The following is a 24,202-nucleotide window of genomic DNA, read 5'->3' as shown; positions in this document are numbered from 1 at the left end:
TTCCTCTCGGCCACGCCCCTTAACTCGAAGGCCACGCCTCTCCCTGCTAGCCCTGAAGCGGGAGGCGGGAGGCGGGAGGCGGGGCAGCGACCCTGGGGCCGGGGTGGAGCGAGTCCAGTCCCGGCGGGCTGCGGGGCTTTGGGGCTGAGTTCCAGGCCCACAGCCCCAGTCCGGGTCGCGCCGCCCCCTTGGCTCCGCGGCCCGCGCAGGGAGCGGGCCTTGCGCTCTCGCTTTGCCCCTGGGCGGGCCGGGCGCCCAGGCCCCGCACAGCTGGCCGCCTGAGGAGAACTGCTGGCCGTGGTCGCCGCCAGGGTAATGAGGGGAGGCCGGGCAGGGAGGGGAATGGTCAGGGGCCGGTCGCGAAGTGAGGGAGCGCGGCTTAGTCCGAGCGCGCCTCGGGAAGCTCGAGGCTAGAATTCGCCGTCCTACCTCCAGCCGGAGCCCGGGCGGCCGGCGGAGCCGTGGCGGGGGTGCGGCTCGGCATGAAGAGCGGCCCCTGTGCTCCGCGCAGCTCCGGTTCTGCCCGGCGTTCCGGGCCGCGCGGCGGAGAGCACCTGCGTGTGGGTAGGCTGCGCCTGCTGGGCTCGGCGGCGCCAGGTGCGCGGGGCCGGCCGCCCGCGGTGCTCTCCGCGGTCCCGCCACCCCCACCCCGCTCTCACCTTTGGCCGCACTCACCCACGCGTGGCGTTTCCAAACCCGAGACGCCCTCCGGCCCGGCTCCGTGTGCCACCTTCTGCGAGTTCGCTACAGAGTCCCCCAAAGCAGGACTCGGAAGGAAACTTTTATAGAATTGAACGCAAGCTGTGTTTTCTTGTAGGTAGTTAAGTTCAGGGTTGTGTTTTTCCCTCATGGATTTGTTGTGTCAAGCACCTTTTCCCTCAAAACGCGATTGGAATTTGTGACAGCGCGTACCTAGCAAAGAGCCTGGCCCACAGTAGGCGCTTAGTAAATATTTTTTGAAAGCTTGAGTCACGATGCTAAGTTTGGAAAATTCTACCGAGTTGTGCGACGCTATAGTTAAGATTTTATGGGTTCCCAACATCGCTTTGAAAAGTACAGTAATTTTAAGGCTCCACAAAGAGTTAAATCGGGCCTTTTAACATTCCCTTTAACAAGGGCCTCTGTTGGATGCTTAAATTAACTCAAAACCCGAGTTCTGTAATTTGCGCATTCTGTTTGTTCCAGAAAGTGTTAACCTTTCAGATTAAAGTTTTCAGAGGAACCATTCTTCATTCAGATGAAGTAATTCATTTGATCTGAATCACCTATAATAAATTTATTTACAAAGCTTTTTCTTGATTAGCTTTTTAGATACAAGTATGAGAGATCACACCAGTGATGTACGTGTACATTCAGAAATACAAGTCTCAACTGTGAATTTTTTCGAAAAGATATTCATACCTAGTGAAAGCTTGCAGGAGAAAATTATAACAGCAAATTTGCCCTCTCCCCCCGCTTGACCTCAAAATGTCTTATAAAATTATCTCTTAGTAGTCTGTCACATCTAAAGCAAAATCCTCTGGGATTAAGCCAGGCACAGGGGCAACCCCTTTAGTACTGACAGTTCTCACAGATTGTGTCAGTTTCTTGTGAGTTTTCCTGAAAAATAGATACTCTAGTTAAAAATTTTTTGTTGTTGTTTAAGAAAGAACTTACTGTTATTATGTGGAAAAAGCAGAAAACAATCATGAGAACTAGAAATGCAGTTGATCACCACATCTCTAATCTTGGCTTGTGGGAATGTATGCTGCAAGTGGTCTGGACCTTGTTTGCCTGCGTCATTAGTGAGTGTCCCCAGTGCCCAGCACAGCACCTGACCCATGACAGCCATTCATTAAACACTGTGGTAAGAATATTTGACTGTTTCAGATAGCAGTGTAATTACTTTCTGCAGGTGAATGGTTTCTTCATTTACTTGGATATTTTTTTTAGATTACTAGAAGTGAGAATTTTATAGGATCAAAAGGTATGAATGTGTTTATGGTTATCAAAACATCGCCAACATGCTTTCCAAATGAGTCCTACCATTTGGTACTGCCACCAGTAATAACTGAGTGTACCTTTCAGAGCATCTCCTTAAGCTAATCTTATATGGATACAGTATTTGATAATTCTAAGCACTTTCAGATGAAGCATTTCATTTGATCTGAACCACCTGGAAAGTGGGCAGGGCAGGTATTGCATTATCCCTTTTGTAACACAGCAAACATCAGTGCCTTATATTGATGATAATGAATGGCAGGAGACAAAAATAATCAAACCCTGTCAGGTCCCTGCGCCCCCAACATACGCACCTAATTCTTTACCTTTGGTCTGTAGTGAATATCATGAACAAATTGACTTCTTTCCTTAACAGTAAAATTAGATGCTGGTCTATAATTTCTGTGGTGTACAAAATCCTTTTCTTTGCCATTTGTTCAGATGTTTGCAGGTGCCTTGATCAAACTTGGGAATTTCATTAAAATGAAATAATGAATCACAATTTAGGTGAAAGAGAAATTGGGTAGGTGTAAGGGAGCACCTCGCACTAGGAAGTTTAGAACACTGCCACCCTTTCTATGCAGAAAGATCTGGGAAATTTTGGTGGTGCTTTTGTAGCTTCTTGAATGTAAATCTAGTAAGTTACTATTTTAAACCTCTGCATCTGTTGGAGTCTTCATAAACGATTGAGATTAATAGGCCTTCAGTGAGAGTGGACAGGAATTATTTGTGTAATAATCAGCATATTTTTCATATCTGTCAATAAATTCCAAGAAGAATGGAAATGAGAACTAAGAATCATAAGGTAAAAAAATTCAACCTACAGAAAATATTTTCATATGAAAACTGAAAAAAAATTTTTTGTAAACATATGGCAAGAAGAAAATATTATTCCTAGTCTGTTACTAATCCTGATTCTTTCCCAAATTTGCTGGTCAGTGACCCTAAATGACTTAATAGGTAATGAATTGATAAGGAAGCTTTAGAAGATTCAAAGTTTACTTATAAGTAGAAGCATTGGAAATTCTTGGGCATCATTTGTAGTAAAAGTGGGTCCAAAATTGCCTTTTTGTATTGTTTTTACATTTTGTTTAGGGTTCTTTGAAAAAAGTAGTACAGATAAGGAAGAACAGATGCAGGTAATCAAGGCTTTGGAAATATTCAGAACCTCCTTTCAACTGCACTTTGCCTTTGTGATAGAAATCTGTGAGAGTCGCTCAGTCATGTCCGGCTCTTTGCGACCCCATGGACTATACAGTCCATGGAATTCTCCAGGCCAGAGTACTGGAGTGGGTAGCCTTTCCCTTCTCCAGGGGATCTTCCCAACCCAGGGATCGAACCCAGGTCTCCCGCATTGCCAGTGGATTCTTTACCAGCTGGGCCACCAGAGATGCCTAAGAATACTGGAGTGGGTAATATCTGATATCTTGTGATATCAGATCTGAAATGGCGTTCGGTAAACAGAAGTGCTCTTTAAGAACGCCTTTCAGAAGTGTTGGTAGTCCTTGTGTCAGAGAACAGTTGCCCAAATAGTGGTGGGTTTTGGCAATTATATCTTTAAGAAATTTTTATGTAAATATGTTATTTTGCTTCTGTCTTTTGCATTAGGATATTTCAGTGTCTTGAAGATAAAGCAGAAATCTTCTTTGGAGTAGATGGATTTTTGTTACTTTCTGTGATCTAAAGCGATTCAATGTCTCTTCTGGTAAGTTTTTGTAAATGTGGATCTAATTTTGTATCAACAGAGTAGTTAGATATTAATGTAAAGCCATAAGAAAAGGCGTCCTCTGATGGAATATTCTTATGCTCTGAGATGTTATTTTGATCTGAATGACTTCTGGTCTTTAGACATAAGCTAAATGCTCACTGAGTTTTTGTCTTTTTAAAAAAGAGCTTCTCCTATACTTTTCTGGTATATTCCCTCTATTCCTTTGTCCCATGCACACTTATTCTCATACATTTACTATCCTTAGATATACCTCTTTCATCCAGCCTTATTCTTTAAATCTTTCAGAAATCCCTTTTTACAGATTTCCATTTGACTAAAGGCAAGCAAAATAGTAGGAAAAATAAGCCCCTTGACTTAACAAGACAAGATACATTTGAACCATTGTATAATATGATGTATAGATACTAACTTGGTTTTTGTTTATATGAAGTACATGGTATCTAGCCTAGATTAAGTAGTTTTAAGACTTTCATTATGTTTTATATAGAATATAATACATTATTTGAATATTTAAATTGTTAAAGCAGTGATCTTTTAAAAAGTGGTGGGTACATATGTAATTTTCAAATACTTTAATATATTTCTCTTAGTCTTCAAACTTGTTAGTGATTGGCAAGGCAGGTGGTATAATCCTCATTTAGAGTTTGGCCTAAGATTGCAAAGAATTAGAGGCAAGGATCAAACTCATATCTGCCAGTTCACTCCATCAGTTGTCAAATCTGAGAGGCAGAACTATGAAGTTAGGAGACTATATTGTTGGTTATTTGGAAAATATAGAATGCATTCACTTTGTGTTTAAAGTAGAGTTTAACTACCTGAAAGGGGAGCTTTATATATCTGGAAAATACATTGAGGTGAAATATTACCTCATTTTTCTAAAGCAGGATCTGCAAATTTTTTCTTTAAAGGGCCAGGCAGGACTTGTGTGCTATATGATCTCCATTAAATTACTCTTCTGTTATCAAAGCAGCCATAGGCAATATGAGTTAAATGCAAATGAAGGTATCTGTGTTTCTATAAAACTTTACACACTAAAACAGGTGGTGGGTCAGATTTGATTCATGGACCATAGTTTCTGCTCTAAAGGATTATCTAATATTTAACAATTTTATGTCAGTTTGTAGGCTGGATGAGATGTAAAAGGTCATTTGATAGATGAAGATCCTGAGATTCAAAGGGCTATGTGGTTGCCCAGGTTTCCAAATTCGGGGGGAAAGACATCTTACTTAATCTATTATTTCATAATTATGGATTTTTTTTTTGAAATCTAGAATTTGATAGTGAGTCATTTATATTTTTTCAGTTTGTTAATAATTTTAGTTTATATTCTTCTTGCAATGATGAAATATTTAGACTCTTTTGAATCAAAACCTTCATGTTTTCTCCTCAATGAGATATTTGTGCAACTCAGATAAAATTAATGAAGGATTCTTCCCCGTTCAAAGTTTACCATCTGTTTGACAGGTAGGAAATGGTGTTTTCAAAGGAGCAGCAAGTAACAAAATTCCACACTATTAGAAAAAAAGCAGGTGTTCAGCATAAACCATGTTGTTTGCACAAACAGTTTAGGCACCGTGATCCATTCTTATCAAGGAATGGTGGGAGCCCTCCCAAAATCCGAGTCCCTGTTCCAGCCAAGTGTCAGCCTTACAAGCAGTCCTCTCCAAGGAGGGCAGTTTTAGGCCTGCTGTGTTAACCCTTTTTCACACAGAGTATTAATGATTATTGTGAAAGATTCAGGGTAAATGTTGGAAAATATATTTAAGTACCAAATAACATATAAATGACCTAACTGGTGATTATTTTTTATATGAACAACAATGGTATCTTCAAAAACTGTTTTATTATAAATTTTATTCACCCTACACAAACCAATAGAAATTTGCAAAGGAAATGATTCTACAGCTATCAAGACACTCTTAGCTCCTGTTCTTCAGGGGCAAATTTTACATAGAATGGTGGGGATCTATTTAAGATTATTGTAGTAAGATTGATAACATATACATACTATAGGAATTCAACTTAATCAGTAATTTAGGCTAACTGGGAAAATTATTAGCTTGATTAGTGAGAAATTATGGCATATTTTTAGAGAAGGGAAGTTTAAGTAAGTGACTGAAACCGTTAAGTAGACATGGATGGATTTATCTTAAAGACTCAGTTGATATTATACTTTAGTAGTGAAAAGTGAAAGTGTTAGTCACTCAATCATGTCTGACTCTTTGTGACCACATGGACTGTAGCCCACCAGGCTCCTCTATCCATGAAATTCTCCAAGCAAGAATACTGGAGTGGGTAGCCTTTCCCCACTCCAAGGGATCTTCAGGACCCAGGGATCAAACCCACGTCTTTCGTATTACAGGCATATTCTTTACTGTCTGAGCCACCAGAGGCCCAATTATATGTTAATGTTCATATAAAAATGAATGTTCATGAGATGCTTGACATTAGTTAAAAATCTCTTTCATATAGCATGTTTATACTTTTTTGGGGGGGGGGCACATTTTCTTCCTAAATAATGTAAAATCAGCTTCACATCACTAACATGTTTAGGTGTTTACATTTATTTATTGACAGTATGTGATACTAGAACCTTGAGTTAAAATGCAGGAAAATGTAAATTGTGATAATGGAACTAAGTCTCTTAATTTGATTTGAGTCCGTTAGAGATCTTATATCACTTTAGAAAACAACATTGGTTGCAAATATACTCAATATGTGGTTTAAATATAGATAAACATGGTTCCTACGCCTGAGGGAAAAAAATCTGAGGATCAAGATAAAATGATGTGAGTATAACGAAATAATCTCCAGCTAAATACTCAGAAGAAAACTGCAAAGATGATGAAAAAGTTAAATACTAGCACCTGCAGTAAGAAAGAATTGATTTTACCTCCAGGGTAGAGAGCAAGAGTCAGAGAGAGCACCAAGTAACCCTGCAGCAGATGTGACGTTTGTCTTCTGCACACCCAGCTGCTTCTCCCTTCTCCCCAGGCTGTGTACCCCACAGTATTAACCCTGGCTCCAGTTCAGGCTCCTGCAAGTTGCCCTTTCTCTCTGTTCCTCACCCTAGTCAACAAACTTTTTGTATCCGTGTGCCACCCTTACAGTGTGACTGATTTTTCACTTATTTAATATATTTCTGACTTTACAGGATTGTTTCTGCACTTCACGAACACAAGTTGAATCACTCAGACCTGAAAAACAGTCTGAAACCAGTACCCATCAAAATTTGGTAAGAAAATGGTTGAGTACAGATGTTCCTCTTCTGCCTCCAGTAATGCCGTTTTACAGAATGTAATTCTTGGTTCTCCTTTACCTCTTTTTCTTTTCTTACTCTTTTTTCTTCCTCTACTTAAGCTGTTCTCCAGAAGTCTACAATTGATATCTGCTCTTCTGCCTAAACAGACTCTCCCTAAGCAGTCTCACAGGCTCCTGTGGTTTCAGTTGCTCAGATTTCAGATTGTCTAGAGGTACCTAAGGTTATCCTTCAGGTTGATAGGAGACCCTGTCATCAGGCAGGACTGATGATTCTCAAATTTTTACTTGCATCTTTGACTGTTTCCTGGATATCAGATGTGTCTATAGAATACCTCTGGCTAGACTTTTCAAAGCTATCTCTATAGCAATTTGAATAAAACCTTAATCTTCTCTCAGACCTCACTGACCTATTGAATTTCCAGCTTTGGCAAATGAAAATCCATCTGCCGAATCACTCTCACTGGGAACTTGGTAGTTATCCTCACACTTTGCCCTCATATCTAGTTATATGCCTCTTCCTATGCCCTCATATCTAGTTATATGCCTCTTCTTCCTTTGCCCTCATATCTAGTTATATGCGAAGTCTCTGAAATGCCCTTGTCCATCCCCTCCTTGACCTGATCACTATTACTACTCAAATCTCATCATCTCTCACCTGGACCATTGCAGGTAAACTCATTGCTTCTAGTTTCGTAGTCATGTGTATAACCTCTTATGATCTCCCACGTAGGTTGGTATTCAACACTGTTACCTGCACAGGCCTGTTTGTGCCACTTTCCGGCTTTTAAATTGCCATTGATTTCCTAAAGCCTATGGGATAAAGTCTAAATTTCTTAATGTGGTATAAGGACTTTTAATGGTATGGAATATGTCTGATTTTTCAGTTTCATTTATTACTGCAGAGTCTTAGCACATACTTTTATTTCTGCTTGAAGTACCTTTCTCGATTTTCCGCCTCTAAAATTCGTCCTGTTATTTAAAGAGTTGGCTCAAATATCACATCTGAAGCCTTTGCTCTTGTATCTTTAATTCTGGTATGCTCCTGCAGATCTTAGACATCCTCATAAAAGGCATTTACTATATTAATCTCACAGTGATTGATGTATGTCTGTCCACATGAGCCCCCAAAAATAGGCATCCTGTCTTCTTTATCATCCCTAGGTAATAACTGATACATTAAATAATATTTAAAGAAACATGCTGATATATTAATGTTTCTCTGGGATTTTCCACCTTTAATCTCTAAATCTTTATTTTATAATTATTTCTATAAAATAGAACCTGCCTTGCAAATACCTTAGTCCTACAAAATAGAGTAATCTTAATTTTGTTTATAAATTTATCCTGATCTTATCTTCCGTTGTCATCACTTTTGTCATTTCACTTTTTACTCACTGGTACTTTAAAGTCTTCTAGTTACAGACCCTTTTGTACAATAGAATACAGCATCCAGTCCTAGTTTCCATTCAAGTATTACCCTTCAGACTGAGGTAGAGTTTAGAAAGTAAAGTGTCTGATGTTGGCTCTTTGCTGTTACTGAGAGATGCCTAGAACTCAGGAAACTTCCACAAGTGCTGCTTTTTTTTTTTCAGCAGGGGCAAGGAGTAGGGGAAATATTGTGGTAGGATACATATAACATAAAATTTGCCATCTTAACCATTTTTAAGGGTATAGTTCAGTGGCATCAAATAATTCATAATATTGTACTACCATCACTGCTATTCATCTCCATAACTCCCCACTTCTTGGAAACCACAATTCTATTTTCTATCTCTGATATTTGACTGCTCTAAGTACCAATATAAGTACTGTATTTATTATTTTCTGACTGAGAATTTTCAGTTAGCATAATATCCTCAAGGTTCATTGGTATTGCAGCATATTGCAGAATTTCCTTAATCTTTAAGGTTGAATAATTCTTCATTATATTTGTATACTACATTTTGCTTCTTCATTTATTTGCTGTTGAAAACTTGGGTTGCTTCCACATTGCAGCTTTTGTGAAGAATAGTGCTTCTATGAAAATGGGTATGCAAATCTCTTTGAGATTGTGATGTCAGTTCTTTTAGGTACATACCCAGAAGCGGAATTGCTGGATCATATGGTAATTCTATTTAAATTTTTTAGGAGCCACCATACTGTTTTCCACGGTAGCTGTGCCATTTTACCTTCCCACCAGCAGTGCATAAGAGTTCTAGTTTCTCTACATTCTCTCCAAAACTCATTATTTTCTGCTTTTTGATAGTAGCCATTGTAAACGATGTGAGTTGGTGTCTCATGGTAGTTTTGATTTGCATTTCCCTAATGATTAGATAAGAAAGGCAATGCCAAAGAATGCTCAAACTACTGCACAGTTGCACTCATCTCACATGCTAGTAAAGTGATACTTAAAATTCTCCAAGCCAGGCTTCAGCAATATGTGAACCGTGAACTTCCAGATGTTCAAGCTGGTTTTAGAAAAGGCAGAGGAACCAGCGATCAGATTGCCAACATCTGCTAGATCATTGAAAAACCAAGCGAGTTCCAGAAAAACATCTATTTCTGCTTTATTGACTATGTCAAAGCCTTTGACTTTGTGTGGATCACAATAAACTGTGGAAAATTCTTCCAAGAGATGGGAATACCAGATCACCTGACCTACCTCTTGAGGAGCCTATATACAGGTCAGGAAGCAACAGTTAGAACTGGACATGAAACAACAGACTGGTTCCAAATAGGAAAAGGAGTATGTCAAGGCTGTATATTGTCACCCTGCTTATTAAACTTATATGCAGAGTACATCATGAGAAACGCTGGGCTGGAGGAAGCACAAGCTGAAATCAAGATTGCTGGAAGAAATATCAATAACCTCAGATATGCATATGACACCACCCTTATGGCAGAAAGTGAAGAAGAACTAAAGAACCTCTTGATGAAAGTGAAAGAGGAGAGTGAAAAAGTTGGCTTAAAGCTCAACATTCAGAAAACTAAGATCATGGCATCTGGTCCCATCACTTCATGGCAATTAGATGGGGAAACAGTGGAAATAGTTTATTTTTCAGTGGAAATGACTTTATTTTTCTGGGCTCCAAAATCACTACAGATGATTACAGTGATTACAGCCATGAAATTACAAGATGCTTACTCCTTGGAAGGAAAGTTATGACCCACCTAGACAGCATATTAAAAAGCAGAGACATTACTTTGCCAACAGAGGTCCATCTAGTCAAAGCTATGGTTTTTCCATTGGTCATGTATGGATGTGAGAACAGGACTGTGAAGAAAGCTGAGCGCCAAAGAATTGATGTTTTTGAACTGTGGTGTTGGAGAAGACTCTTGAGAGTTCCTTGGACTTCAAGGAGATCCAACCAGTCCATCCTAAAGGAGATCAGTCCTGGGTGTTCATTGGAAGGACTGATGTTGAAGCTGAAACTCCAATACTTTGGCCACCTCATGTGGAGTTGACTCATTGGAAAAGACCCTGATGCTGGGAAAGATTGAGGGCAGGGGGAGAAGGGGACGATAGAGGATGAGATGGTTGGATGGCATCACCGACTCAATGGACATGAGTTTGAGTAAAATAAACTCCAGGAGTTGGTGATGGACAGGGAGGCCTGGCATGCTGTGATTCATGGGGTTGCAGAGAGTCGGACGTGACTGAACAACTGACTTGAATGATTAGTGATGCTGAAGACCTTTCATGCGTCTATTGACCATATACATGTGTTCTTGGAGAAATGTCTTTTCAGGTTCTTTCCCATCTTTGAATTGGGTTGTTGGTGGGTTTTATTTTGTTTTGCGTTTTAGTTCAATTTGTACTCTGATTAACATCTTATCAGAAATATGACCTGCAAATATTTTCTTGATCTATCTTGAGATAGATTTTGTTAGGTACGGGTCCAGCTTCATTCTTTTGCATCTGGATGTCCAGTGTTCTTAGTACTGTTTGTTGAAAATACTGACCTAGCCTTATTAATCATGCTGGCACACTTGTCAAAGTCATTTGACTATATACATGAGGGTTGATTTCTGAGGTCTCTGTTCTCTTGCTCTATGTGTCTGTCTTTCTGTCAGTACCACATTATTTTAAGTACTGTAGCTTTGTAGTAGATTTTGAAATCAGAAAGAGTGAGTCTTCCAATTTTTTTTTCAATGTGTTTTTGCTATTTGAGGTGCTTTACATTTTAATAATAATAAATCTTACTGTTTTTAAACACGAGCTGTTTCCATTCAGTAATGTCTTCTTTAATTTCTTTTCGCAACATTTTGTAGTTTCCATTGTACAGGCCTTTCACTGCCTTGGTTAAGTTACTTTCTAAGTACTTTATTCTTTTTGATGCTATTATAAATGGTATTGTTTTCATCATTTTTTTCTAGACTATTCATTAACCAGGTCTTTTGAATTTTTAGAAAGTTATTTAAAAAGTTTGAGAAGGACAAGGACACTGCTATGATTTTTGCTTTTAGTTCTCTAATTATCAAATCAAAAAGAGAGCTGCAGTTAAAAATGATTTACTCGTAGTAAACCTATTTTGTCTTCTTGTGACTGCTAATATTGTTTTCTTAACTGTCCATAACTGTCTATGTAGTCATTTGATACCAGACCTTACTGGGCAACAGTATCAAGCTTTCCCTTTTATAATTTTTCCCTTTTCTCAAAATTGAGTTAATGTTTGACTGTTTCTATTCTGCCCTGAGTTCTACTGTATTTGCAGACTTAATATCCTAGATGTAATTGTCTTTGATCTGGAGGTTTGAACCTATTTAAAACAACCTGTTTTGGTCTTTAGCTACTTAATTACAAATTAAGTGCATCTTCTAGTTTAAAGAACTGTTTCCCTAATGGAGTTGATGGATGCAAAGTAGAGGTTTATTAGCCTGATTTCAACCCATCATCTGAAAATCTGATGCCATATTTTTTCTAGTGGTAAACTGTAAGTCTCAGTTCATTCTGTGCTCTAGCCTTCCTGACAGACTTACAGCTTATCACTTTGAGTTTTTAAAAAATTGCTATATGCTCTTCATTCTCTCTCTTATAGTGTTCTTTAAATCTGAGTTTAATAAGACTACTATTCTAAAGAAATTGAATTGTTTTTTTAGGTTTCTTTCTTTGTTGGGATTATTTCCAGTCATATGGTAGAATTTCTTTTTTACAGCCTTTTATCCATATTGAAGACTATTCACCTTTATTTACCTTTTGCCAGGATCTTATAATTATATTCTCATCTCTTAAAAGTTTAGGGGACATGTAGAATCAAATGTAAAAAGTGGCTAGCAGAATTCCTAGAACATAGTAATGTAATTTCTAACTGCCTTCTTCATTCTCTTTACCTTGGAGGTGCAACAAGACTCCTGCCACCTGCTGGTGCCTGTAAAGGCTACTAGGTATCTTCTGGAAATCCTCTTGGCTGTCATATGGCACCAGCGCTGCTGGTCGCTTCTTTCTCCTGCATGCATGTTATTTTACTCTCCCTGGGACCTGGTGCAGACTTGGGATTCTTGACTGCATAGTACCCTGTGAAAGACCACAGTGGTGCTTGGTCTTGGTCATTAACTCAGGACTTCTATACCCTATTCTTTTCTCCCGTCTCTTGAGGTTTATTTTTCTTTCTGACCTTTCTTCTGATTCACCTCATCTTGTGAAAAACTTCTTCAGCTTCTTTTAATAAGCCACAGTGTTCTTTGACTGTTAATATCTCCACTGGTTGAGCAGAATAGCTGTATGTGTAATGATTGTAACTGGCAACCACTTGAAGCAAGAACAACAGAATAGAATATTTTTCATAGGTCTTTGCATCTCTTCCCTTGATATATTTGTTAGATACCCCAAGGGCTCAACAGCCAATATTAGCATCTCCTGACAATGCTTCCTGAAAATTGAGCTGAAAACTGTTCTTCACTACCTGTAAATCTGCTTCTGTAGCCCTATCCTTCTTCACAGGCTGATAGGCATAACTTGTTAGCTATTGTGAATCCTTTTTGGATCTTATAATAGTCTCTTAAGCCACCTTTCAGTACCTTCCTAATGAGCAGTGTGTGTTTGAAGACAATATCAGTATTTTATATTGGAGTAAGAGACTCAGCTGGGGCACCAAAAAAGTTTAAAAACCTGTTTTGTTTCCATGTTTTCAAAACAATGCAGGTTGATGAGCCCCCGCTTTCCTTGCTGCCTTCATCCACTAGCGCCAGTCAAGTGATCTGTTCTACCGATGTTTCTCACTATGAACTCCAAGTGGAAATAGGTAATAATTCTACAGTGCAGTTATTTGACGCATCATTGTTAGAAATGAAATTGACGACAAATGATTATTTTGCAGGCAGTCTTTTTCTGTTGTTACCCACAGCATAAAACTAAATGTTAATTGTGTCAGTCAAATGGATCTATTAATTTTATTTGTCCTAAAACAGTAGCCAGATTTTTTTCAAAATTACCTTCTAGAATTTTTACTTTTTCACTGAAGTACTTGTAGAGGAGGAGGACACTGAATAAGTATTTCTTATTTGTGTCTTTATTGTAGGAAACTTCTAATCATTTGTCTGAGTTAAATCAAATCATGTAAATCTTTTCAGTCACAGTCCTTTTACCAGATTACTTTTTTTTAACTTAAAACCTTACCTAAAATTCCATTTGTAGTAGAAGCTTTTTTCAGTTAGGTTTGGAACAGACTGATTTATTGTTTATAGTCTTATACATGTGAAAATTTGCTTTGACTATTCAGAAACATCTGATAAGCACTGCAAAGAGGTACTGTGTTAGGTGCCAGGGATATAAAAAGCCATGTAAAACACTTGAGGAGTTCACATCCTCTCTGGGAAGATAAACATGAAGGACAGCTTTGTCTCATGCACTGGAGAGTACTGTAGTAGAGCTGTGCTAAGTGTTATGGGAACAGAGAAGATGGAGCATCCCGCTGTTCATCTTGACTCTTCTAAGAGTCAAGGAAGATGGCAAAAAAGGGGCTGGATCCTGAAGCATGAGGAAAAGTTTACTAAATATTCTGGCAGGGTTTTTGTTCAAACAACAGAAAGGAGTCTTGACTACTTAATCAAAGAATGAATTTCTTGAGCAATTTTGCTAACTCACAGAATCATTGGCTAGAAAAATATGCTTGGAAGAAGCCAAGAGAAGCTCCATGACAGAGCCTCAAGCAGGGTCACAGCGTAAGAGCAGCCTTGCTAACGGACATGAGCAGATGCTCTTACCACCAGACGCTGGACCCCACTGCGGAGTTCCACACTTAACTGAAAAACACTTCTACTAAAAATGGGATTTTAGATCAGTTTTAAGTGAATTCTGATCACCCCTGCTTCCTTTGTCACTCACTTCATCCTCCAGTTGACTAAGCTTAGATCATTGACCCTCACCTGCCAGGGTCAAGGTGACAAAGAATAAGGATTTGACTTTTTCTACAATATAATAGCACTGGTAGAAAATGCTCCCCACATTAGAAAGAACTTTCAGATGATGTCAGTAAAAAAAAAGATTAAAAAAAAAATACTCCAGTAGGTGACTAAGGACTATCAACATAGTTGCTCTGTGCCTAGATTCAGGAACAAAGAGAATGTAGGCAGTAGGAGGAGAGAAATCTGAAAAATAAATGGATACAACTGAAAAAGGAGGTTTGGAACATATTGTGGAAGACCTTATATGGGGTGTATAGAGGTTCACACTCTGTGCTAGAGAGACATTGTGGAATAGTGATGATGATAATAATAGCATCCAATAGGCATTAGGCTGAACATTCTGTATGAATTTTTTCATCTCATTTATTCCTCCCATTTTATAGATGAAGATACTGAGACTCTGAGAATTTAAGTAATTTGAAAGCAGACTTTTGTCTTCATGAGGTCTAAGCTCTCAGCTGCTGCACTGTAGTACCTTTCTCTTGATAAAATGTTAAATTTAGGACAATTGGCAGCAGTTCCACGCAATAACCTGAAAGACAGAGAAGATCAGTGGTTTAAAACCGGAAGTATTCTCATCACCTGAGTCTTTTTAAAAATAGCAGTGTATGAATCCCATCAGACCTACTGAATCAAAATTTCTGGTGAACAGGACCTTGGCGCAGGCTTTTGAAGTCGCTCCATCAGTGGTTTTGGTGCATGTGCTGGTTGAGAATGTAGGGCAAGTGATGAAGTCAGTCTATCCGGAGAAGGAGGACAGGACTCCCGCAAGTGGTGCTGATACTGGGGAGAAAGGGATGAACCTCAGATTAACTTCACTTCAACAATAAAAGTGACAGAATTTGGTGACTGGAGAGAGGGAGGAAACTAACATTTATTAGATGTCCGTTAATAGATTACCATTCTAGATGTTTTTAGTTTAAAAACTAACAGCAACAAATGCTGATAAGTATGTCAAGCAACTGCAGTTCATACACATCGCTTGTGGGAATGCAAAGTGGTTCAGCCACTTTCAAGAACACTTTCACAACTTCTTATAAGGCTAAACATACATGATCCAGCAATCCTGCTTGAAGGTATTTGCCAAAGAGAAATGAAAACATATGTCTACTTAAAGAATGTTTTTGGCAATTTTATTTCCATAGTCACCAAAGACTGAAAACAACCCAAGTACCTTATCAACTTATGAACAGATAAATAAATTGTGGTATGTACATATGATGGATTATTACTCTGCCAGGCTTCTCTGCCCCTGGGGTTTTCCAGGCAAGAATACTGGAGTGGGTTGCCATTTCCTTCTCAAGGGGATCTTCCAGACCCAGGGATCGAATCTGGGTCTCCCACACTGCAGGCAGATTCTTTACCATCTGAATGCTGGAGTATATTGCCATTCCCTTCTCCAGAGGAACTTCCCAACCCAGGGATTGAACCCTGGTCTCCTGCATTGCAGGCAGATTCTTTACTGTTTGAGCTACAGGGAAGTCCTGTTATTACTCTGCGATAGAAAGAAATTAACTACTAAAACATGGATGAATCTTAAAAGCATTATGCTCAGTGAAAGAAGCCAGACCCTAAAAAACTGTACTCCTTATGATACTATTTACATAACAAACAAATTATATCAGTGGTTGCCAGGGACTGAGACTCGGGGATTGCTGAGTAACATTCCATTGTTGGAGTATGTCACAACTTGTTTATCAAGTCACAGTATTAGCCATTACAATAGGTATGTAATGGTATATTGTGTTTAATTTGTGCTCCTCTATCTTGAGCATCTTTTCATGTGCTTATTGGCCATTTCTTTTCTACTTTTTTGGCTTGCCTGTTTAATCTTCTGCCTAATTTTTAATTGGGATGTTTGTCATTTATTATAGAGCTGTAGGAGTTCTTTATGTCGTACCCTGGATGTGAGTCCTATCATACACAAATATTGTTCATACTTTGAGTCAGTGGCTTGCCTTCTCATTTTCTTATCAGTGTTTCCTTGAAGAGCAAAAGTTAATTTTGATAAAGTCCAGGTATCAGTTTCTCTCTTTGATTTTTAACATGAGTTTTATGTCTGATTTTAGGAAGGGGATTTGACAACTTGACTTCTGTCCATCTTGCACGGCATACTCCTACAGGAACACTGGTCACTATAAAAATTACAAATCTGGAAAACTGCACTGAAGAACGCCTAAAAGCTTTACAGGTAACAATACGAAAAAAAAAAAAAAAAGATACATCTATTTTAATGTCTATTTGAAGAGATGTATTTGTAAAAACTTTTCTTTTTCACAAATTAGTAGTTCTGCTAGAAAAAGGTAGATTTCTTTCTTTTAATAAACATAAAATTACAGAATTGGAAAGAAAGGAAGCCAGATCCATGAAAGAACAAATAAATTCAGACTTTGGTATCTACTGTAAGTTCCTTCAAATGAATGTCATATTTGAAAAACTGGTCTGAAATTTATTTAAATACCCCTCATCATTCCGGTTACAAATAATAGGAAAATAGAAAAAAACAAAAGCAAACAGTTTCTTTTTCATACAGCTAAGTTAAATTAGCTTCTGAATTGATAAATTTTAACAGATTGCATTTCAGGAATATTATAATACTATTTCCATTGTCACTAATCATTTTTGATATAAAGAGAGAAAGGATTTCATTTTGATATTATCTCAGTTTTTAACGTATTTAACATATTTGTGCACATGGATATTGAACAGAAAAAGATTGGAAGAAATTATACTGAAATATTAACAGTGGTTCTATCATTTAGTGTTAGAAGGGACTTTATCTTCATGTTTTAATGTATTTTTTAAATGTTTCTGTCATGAGAACACAGGACAGTTATTGAATATGATCTCTGGAGTCAGACTGTCCTACTTTCATTAATTAGGTGCTCTTGAACAAATTTTCTATCTTGTTTTTAAATAGCCTTTTCTATAAAATGGGAATTATAGTGCCACATACTCTGTGTAGGGGCTGTGAGATTGAAAGGCTGACTGTACAAGAACAGTGCTTAGTACTAATAAACTCCGTTACTAGTACTAATAGCTGCCGCTACTGCTGTTACCTTCATCATGAAGAGAAACCATTGTTTAAATGTCTTGTCTCTTGTGTGTCTATACTAGAAAGCAGTGATTCTATCCCACTTTTTCCGGCATCCCAATATTACAACTTACTGGACTGTTTTCACTGTTGGCAGCTGGCTTTGGGTTATTTCTCCTTTTATGGCCTATGGTAAGAAAACTCATTTTAGGTAAAATAACTCATGGTTTAGCCTGAATGATGTAATTATAAGGATGAGTGTGATCTTAGATTTATGATTTACTACTTTTAATTTATAAACCTGGCCAATTCTAGATTTCATGATATATTTCTATATCTGGTTCTTATTGAATTTTAGTCTTCAGAAAAAAAGGTATAATGGCTCTCATGATCAGTGAAACCACCACTGATTTCTCCAAGAAATCCATGCCTTTTTACAAGCTGTCTTTTTTCCCTTCAGTTTCCTTCCTCTCTGTCAATGGAGAGCTGCTATTATTCTTCAAGCAGAAGTAGTTTTCCTACTTGTGTACACCATCCTTGTCTTTGTTTCTCTGCATCTGTAAACTTATTTAACTGCATTGTAAACATCTGTGTTTCTGTCTCCCTTCTCTGGATTTGAGCTTCTCAAGGGCAGGATCATGCATGTATTTTTCATTTTGGTGTCCCCAGGTACTCATAAAATGCCTAGCATAAAGTAGTGTTCAGTAGGTGTGTTGAATAAATAAATGGATTTTAGAGGTTTGATTTTTTTAGAATACTTTTGTGGATTGCCTTTGGGTTTAAAAATATATATATTCTCACACAGTATGTATTTTTTCAGTAATATTGAGTATTATTAATTCACTGTCCTAATCTCTAGCATGTTATTAGAAGATTCTTGAAGGAAAATTACCTTTGCATAGGAAAATGGTTAGACTCTAAAATGTAGCGTGTGTGTATGTGTTGATGGTTGATAAGAACATTTAAAACATAGAAACAAAGTCATTTTAGTGTTCACCTGAGGATTTCAGGGGTTTCTTTCAGGTTCAGCAAGTCAACTCTTGAGGACTTACTTTCCTGAAGGAATGAGTGAAACTTTAATAAGGAACATTCTCTTTGGAGCAGTGAGAGGGTTGAACTATCTGCATCAAAATGGCTGTATTCACAGGTATTTACTTATTTGTCTTTTACAAAATGAAAGAATTTGAGAGGAAGAAATATTTTAGGGAGATTTTAGGAAGAAACAGTTGAGTGTTAAAATGGAGGATAGGAAATTTGCAAATGAATATTGGGGGAGGAAGGGACCAGTAGTTATAGTAGATGCTTACATTTTATAGTTCATTCACCAGAAACGTTCAGCCCACCTCCTCTGTGCCAAATGCTTTGCTCAGCACTGGGGTGGAATGCCTGCCTTCGTTGAGCTCAGGTCTCCCTGATGAAGGATACTAGAAGCTGCCTGTTTCAGCTATAAGCTGTGGGGAGTGGGATCCTAGTTAGCTCTTGTGTTTTGTTTTTTTTTTTTTCTTAAGCCAATAAAGAGCTTCTTTACCTGCTTTTCAGCTTTATGTTGTGTTTATATCATATACAGGTTGTAACTAAACCTTTGATTTCTTAAGTGTTTTTGTATGTAGCACATTGAGATTACCATACTAAATATCAGTTCTCTAGTTGCCAAACTGTAGGTACAGAAGTAATTGGTTGAATGTTGAAAACAGTGCTGCTCTGAGATACTTGGGAATTTTTTTTTCCTTTTTAATTAAGTTACTTTTAAATAAGCTTGTTTTCTTATTATTTTACCTCCTTAAAGCTTTTTTCCTTACTGTTTATTATTTCTTAGCAGCATTCTGGTTAACTGAGGATTTCTAACAGACAGTATTCTAATTAATCAAGCTTTTATTATACTTTACCAGACTGTTGGCCATCCTGCTCTATTAGTTTCCAATTTTCCATGTTTCAAATGAAAAACAAGGCTCTTCTATAATTTATTTGACAAAGGAAATTTTTATATTAGATGTGTCTTTATAAATTTTGTTAATACCATCAGAGGCTATCTTTTGTTGGATAATACTGCATTTAACTTTAAATTATAACTTCATGCTTTAAACATTATTTTATAAAGAGTATTTAATTTCCAAGGGAATACATGAATTTATTCTCACCATATTTCTATTCTTTCTTTCTTGGCCAATTTCTTAGTATTTAGGATTGTTTCTTTTTGTTCTAGGAGTATTAAAGCCAGCCATATCCTCATTTCTGGTGATGGCCTAGTGACCCTCTCTGGCCTGTCCCACCTGCATAGTTTGGTTAAGCACGGACAGAGGCATAGGGCTGTGTATGATTTCCCACAGTTCAGCACATCAGTGCAGCCGTGGCTGAGTCCAGAACTACTGAGACAGGTCAGGTGTGGCCATTGCATTGGGTTGTCTATGCGTCTTGAGTGTCTTCTGAGTTTGACAAAAGGACAATTGTGCCCTTATATTCAGACTGATGAAAGGCCTACTGCAAGACTTTTTTTATTCTTTCTTGTCAAAATTATTCTGTTAGGAATTTTTAAATGTATACCAAATATTAGGTGTATCTTGATTTCTCACGAGTTTTTTCCATTATTATTCACCATACTTTATCAAAAAAAAGCATATGTATGTAACTTTTTAAAGGGTATTTACACTAAAGGACTTCAAATTAATTGTTCTATAGGATTTACATGGATATAATGTAAAGTCAGATATTTACAGCGTTGGGATTACAGCCTGTGAATTGGCCAGTGGGCAGGTTCCTTTCCAAGACATGCACAGGACACAGGTAAGTGCTGCCAAAATTCCTGAACTACTTTCCCTTCATGAGATCCCTTACATTCTAGATAATTTCTTCTAAACATCTTTTAAACTCTTAGGATCCTTACTGTCATTGTTACTGTTTTAATATTTTGCCTGAAAAAGGTTGAAGGAAAATTTTCTTCTTTTAGATGTTATTACAGAAACTGAAAGGTCCTCCCTACAGTCCATTGGATGCCAGTATTTTTCCTCAGTCAGAATCCAGAATGAAAAATTCCCGATCAGGTGTAGACTCTGGGATTGGAGAAAGTGTACATGTCTCCAGTGGGACTCGCACAGTAAATAGTGACAGATTGCAGACACCCTCCTCAAAAACATTCTCTCCCGCCTTCCTCAGCTTGGTACAGCTCTGTTTGCAACAAGATCCTGAGAAAAGGTAACACTGGTCAGATCTCAATAGCATAAAACATCCATGTTTTGTAAAAGCTTTTGTGATATTTGCTTCACGCCAAATTCAAATCTTCTATAAGTCTTTTCATCAAAAAACTATAGACTAACCCAGAAAATACCAGTGCCTAAAGCAAGTAGAGACAGTGAAGAAATGGGAAGAATACTAGGTTTGAAGTCAGAATACTTGGGCTTCAGTCTCTGCTGTATCATTTCCTAACTGAATCTCCTTACAAAAATTAGTTAGTGTTTCTGGACATAAGTTACTATGCTTATGTTAAGCCATGTTAGAAACTTCCAAGCAGTACAAGAATGTTAGTTGCTGCTATTAAAGTAATTATTATCATAGATAACTATTAGCATTAATATTTTAGAAATAAGGTGTGTGTCTTTTTAATCCTTTTTTTTTAAGCTCCTTAATGCCTAGGATAGCTTGTTATAATTAGTTAGTGCCTAATAAATGTTAGTGAAAGTGAAGTCGCTCAGTCGTGTCCGACTCTTTGTGACCCCATGGACTGTAGCCTACCAGTCTATGGGATTTTACTGAAGGTCACTGAGTCGTGTCCAACTCTTTTGACGCCATGGACTATACAGTCTATGGAATTCTCCAGACCAGAATACTGGAGAGGGTAGCCTTTCCCTTCTCCAGGGGATCTTCCCAACCCAGGGATCGAACCCAGGTCTCCCACATTGCAGGCGGATTCTTTACCAGCTGAGCCATAAGGGAGGCTCAGAAATATTGGAGTGGGTAGCCTATGGAGTGGGCAGCCTATCCCTCCTCCATTGGATCTTCCCAACCCAGGAATCGAACCAGGGTCTCCTGCATTGCAGGCAGATTCTTTACCAACTGAGCTATGAGGAAAATCATGGAGTAGCTGAAGACTATCTAGAATTAATTAGTCAAGGTTGAAGCTAAGAATTGGGCCTCTCTACATATATTCTTTCCTTTCAATTTTTGTGTACTGAGCTTTATAGCTTTAAACTTATGTTCTAACAGTTTAAAGCAAAATATCTACATTCTAATAGGTTCTTTTTTTATATTTTTTTCAAAAAAATTTCAGGCCATCAGCAAGCAGCTTACTGTCCCATGTTTTCTTCAAACAGGTGAGCTGATTTATCTTTGTTGTCTAGATGTTTCTTAATACTGTTAAAGTCACATCATTTTGTTAGCTTAATGGGACAGTTTGGTTACTGAGATTCTTAATAATAACTTTCTCACAAGGTAAAATTAAAAACAAAACAGTTTTGTAGACTTTCTAAAATAAAACAAATGGAATATCATCACGTGTTACTTTATTCTAAGTTTATATTTTGATTAATTTAGAGGTATTTTTCTATATTGGTTAGAAATGATGTAAGGGCAAAATAATTCTCTGATAAAAATCAGTTTATTTGGTTAGTGCTACTTATTTTCAGATGATAAGAATCAAAGGCATGTTTAAGTGAAAATACCTAAAACAATTTAAACACTTCTAACATGACTTCTTTAAAAGTTATTTATTATTTAAAAAAAAATTAATGTATTGAATTTATGTGCCTTCAACCTTATTTTGAGTTTATTTAACAGATGAAAGAAGAAAACCAGAGTTCAATACTTTCACTGTTGCCTCCTCCTTGTCACAAGCCATCAATATCACTGTCTCCAGCATCACCTTGGACTGAGCCAGAATGTGATTTTCCTGATGAAAAAGACTCAAACTGGGAATTCTAGGGTTGCCAGATCCTTTTATGTCCTATATACTTGACACTTTCTCCCTGCTGCTTTTTCTCTCTGTATTGCTAGGTACAAGTACTAGAATTATACTTGAAAATACAGTTGGTGCACTGGAGAATCTATCATTTGAAACCACTCTGTTCAAAGGAGCAGGAGTTTATAGCCCCTTCGGTTAGCTCAGAGTGCTCTGACAACTCCAGGGAAACTTTGGAATTATTACTCTAACTACATTTAGTGTCATCTGTAGATGACAGATGACATGAAAAAAATATTCTTCCCCAAGCTGTGACTAACTCTTCTTTTTGATCTCTCAGTATGATTTTTGAGCCAGTTAAATTTTTCAGCATTTTGCTGCCCTCAGGGGAATGAGCCCGCAGAGGACAGTGTTTCCAAGTACATTTTTTACTTCCAGATCCTAGCCTTTTTGATCAGCCATTGTTAAAACAACAGGGTTTTATCCTGGCATCAAACCCTTTTCTGATAGAAGGGAAAATGCTTATACTTTCCCACTTTCTTCTGTTAATATTTCTGGTAATATCAAACTGAGCCTCACTCACATTAAATGATTCACTTGAAATATACACAGAAGTTGTAATTTGCTTTTTTTAAGGGGCTAAAGTAACACTTTTCTACTTATGTAAATTATAGATCCTAAATTCATGCACCCAGTGGGAGCTCAATAAAGATTTATCGAATTGAGTTTATACTTAATAATTTTGTGTGGTTTGACAGAGCTAAAACATAAGATTCTAATTTGTTTTGTCAAGGAAAGCTTTTTCTCAGAGAAATAGATACACTTATATAACCTCTTGAATTGGGGACAACTTGGTATTTGATTCAGTGGAAGCAGATCTTCCAGCCCTTTATATGATTATTCTTGCTCCTATAGGGGGTACAACATATAAGGACATAGAGAACTTGAGGTTTTACCTTATTAGCAAAAAGGGATATGCTGTCTTAAAGGGAGTATGTATTTTGGACTGTGATAAGTTGGGTTTACCTCAATTAGCAGATTTTATTTGCACACACTTGACATTACATTAAAAATTATGTTTAAATGATTGCTTTATGACTTGACACTGAGACAAATAATATACAAATTAAATAGTTAAAAACACAAACCTTTTCATGTTTATTGGCTAGCCTCCCTCAAGGATGTTTGGGTTACTCCATCAGGAAGACTCCAAGACTAGTCAGCATGGAGGAGAGAGGAGACGAGTACCAACTGAGGCCTTGAGGTGGGGCCGTCGTGGGGGGCAGGGGGCGCTACAGTTCATACCACTAACCTAAATTCCCCTCCGCAAGAGACACAGAACCATGGAGGAAATTCTCCCCCATCTGTGTGGAGAGTCAATATGTGTACTGCAAAAGGTGACCGGAGGCCAAGGAACAGTACCTCTGAGTTCCACTGTATTAGGGTTCTCCAGAGAAACAAAGCCAGTGGATTTTTTTTTTAAGTATTAAATATAGTTGACTTACAATGTGTTAGTTTCAGATGTGTAGCAAAGTGATCTCTCTCTCTCTCTCTTTCTCTCATGTTCTTTTTCAGATTCTTTTCTAGTATAGACTAAAAGATATTGAGTATAGTTCCCTGTGCTATCCAGTAGATCCTTATTGTTTACTTACATAGAGTGTATCTGTTAATCCCAAACTCCTGATTTATCCCTCCACCTGCTTAACCCTTTGGTAACCGTAGGTTTGTATTTATTTATAAGGTATTTTTTTAATTGGAGGATAATTGCTTTACAATGTTGTGTTAGTTTCTGCTGTATGATAGTGTGAATCAGCTATATGTGTGTGTGTGTATAATCTCCTTCCTCCCACCCCAGCTCCCCATGCTACTCCTCCAGGTCATCACAGAGCTTAAAAGGAACAAAAAAGGAATGAAACTGAATGAGGCT

The 24,202-nt window shown here is 37.7% G+C and overlaps 1 protein-coding gene across 1 annotated transcript; it reads left to right on the top strand.

The window, feature by feature from the left end:
• The first annotated feature begins 83 nt into the window (after positions 1 to 83).
• On the top strand, positions 84 to 23,422 carry STRADB (STE20 related adaptor beta). The gene is made up of 12 exons (XM_065930829.1): positions 84 to 312; positions 3,589 to 3,685; positions 6,864 to 6,944; positions 13,092 to 13,191; positions 16,423 to 16,544; positions 17,471 to 17,579; positions 18,411 to 18,534; positions 19,591 to 19,762; positions 20,064 to 20,168; positions 20,332 to 20,576; positions 21,649 to 21,691; positions 22,155 to 23,422. Exons 2-12 carry the CDS (start codon positions 3,674 to 3,676, stop codon positions 22,296 to 22,298), a joined length of 1,257 nt encoding a protein of 418 aa, XP_065786901.1. The 5' UTR covers positions 84 to 312; positions 3,589 to 3,673; the 3' UTR covers positions 22,299 to 23,422.
• Positions 23,423 to 24,202: the final 780 nt, after the last annotated feature.

This window comes from Muntiacus reevesi, chromosome 3 (genome assembly GCF_963930625.1).
Source record: "Muntiacus reevesi chromosome 3, mMunRee1.1, whole genome shotgun sequence".
In the NCBI taxonomy this organism is placed as follows: domain Eukaryota; kingdom Metazoa; phylum Chordata; class Mammalia; order Artiodactyla; family Cervidae; genus Muntiacus; species Muntiacus reevesi.
This window is presented reverse-complemented; position numbering and strand designations above follow the sequence as displayed.

Bases quoted from the DNA above. Each gene is read 5' to 3' on its own strand.
- STRADB (XM_065930829.1), top strand. The intron at 16,545-17,470 runs GTAACAATACGA...TGTCTATACTAG, and splicing joins AACGCCTAAAAGCTTTACAG to AAAGCAGTGATTCTATCCCA. The intron at 19,763-20,063 runs GTCAGGTGTGGC...ATTGTTCTATAG, and splicing joins GTCCAGAACTACTGAGACAG to GATTTACATGGATATAATGT.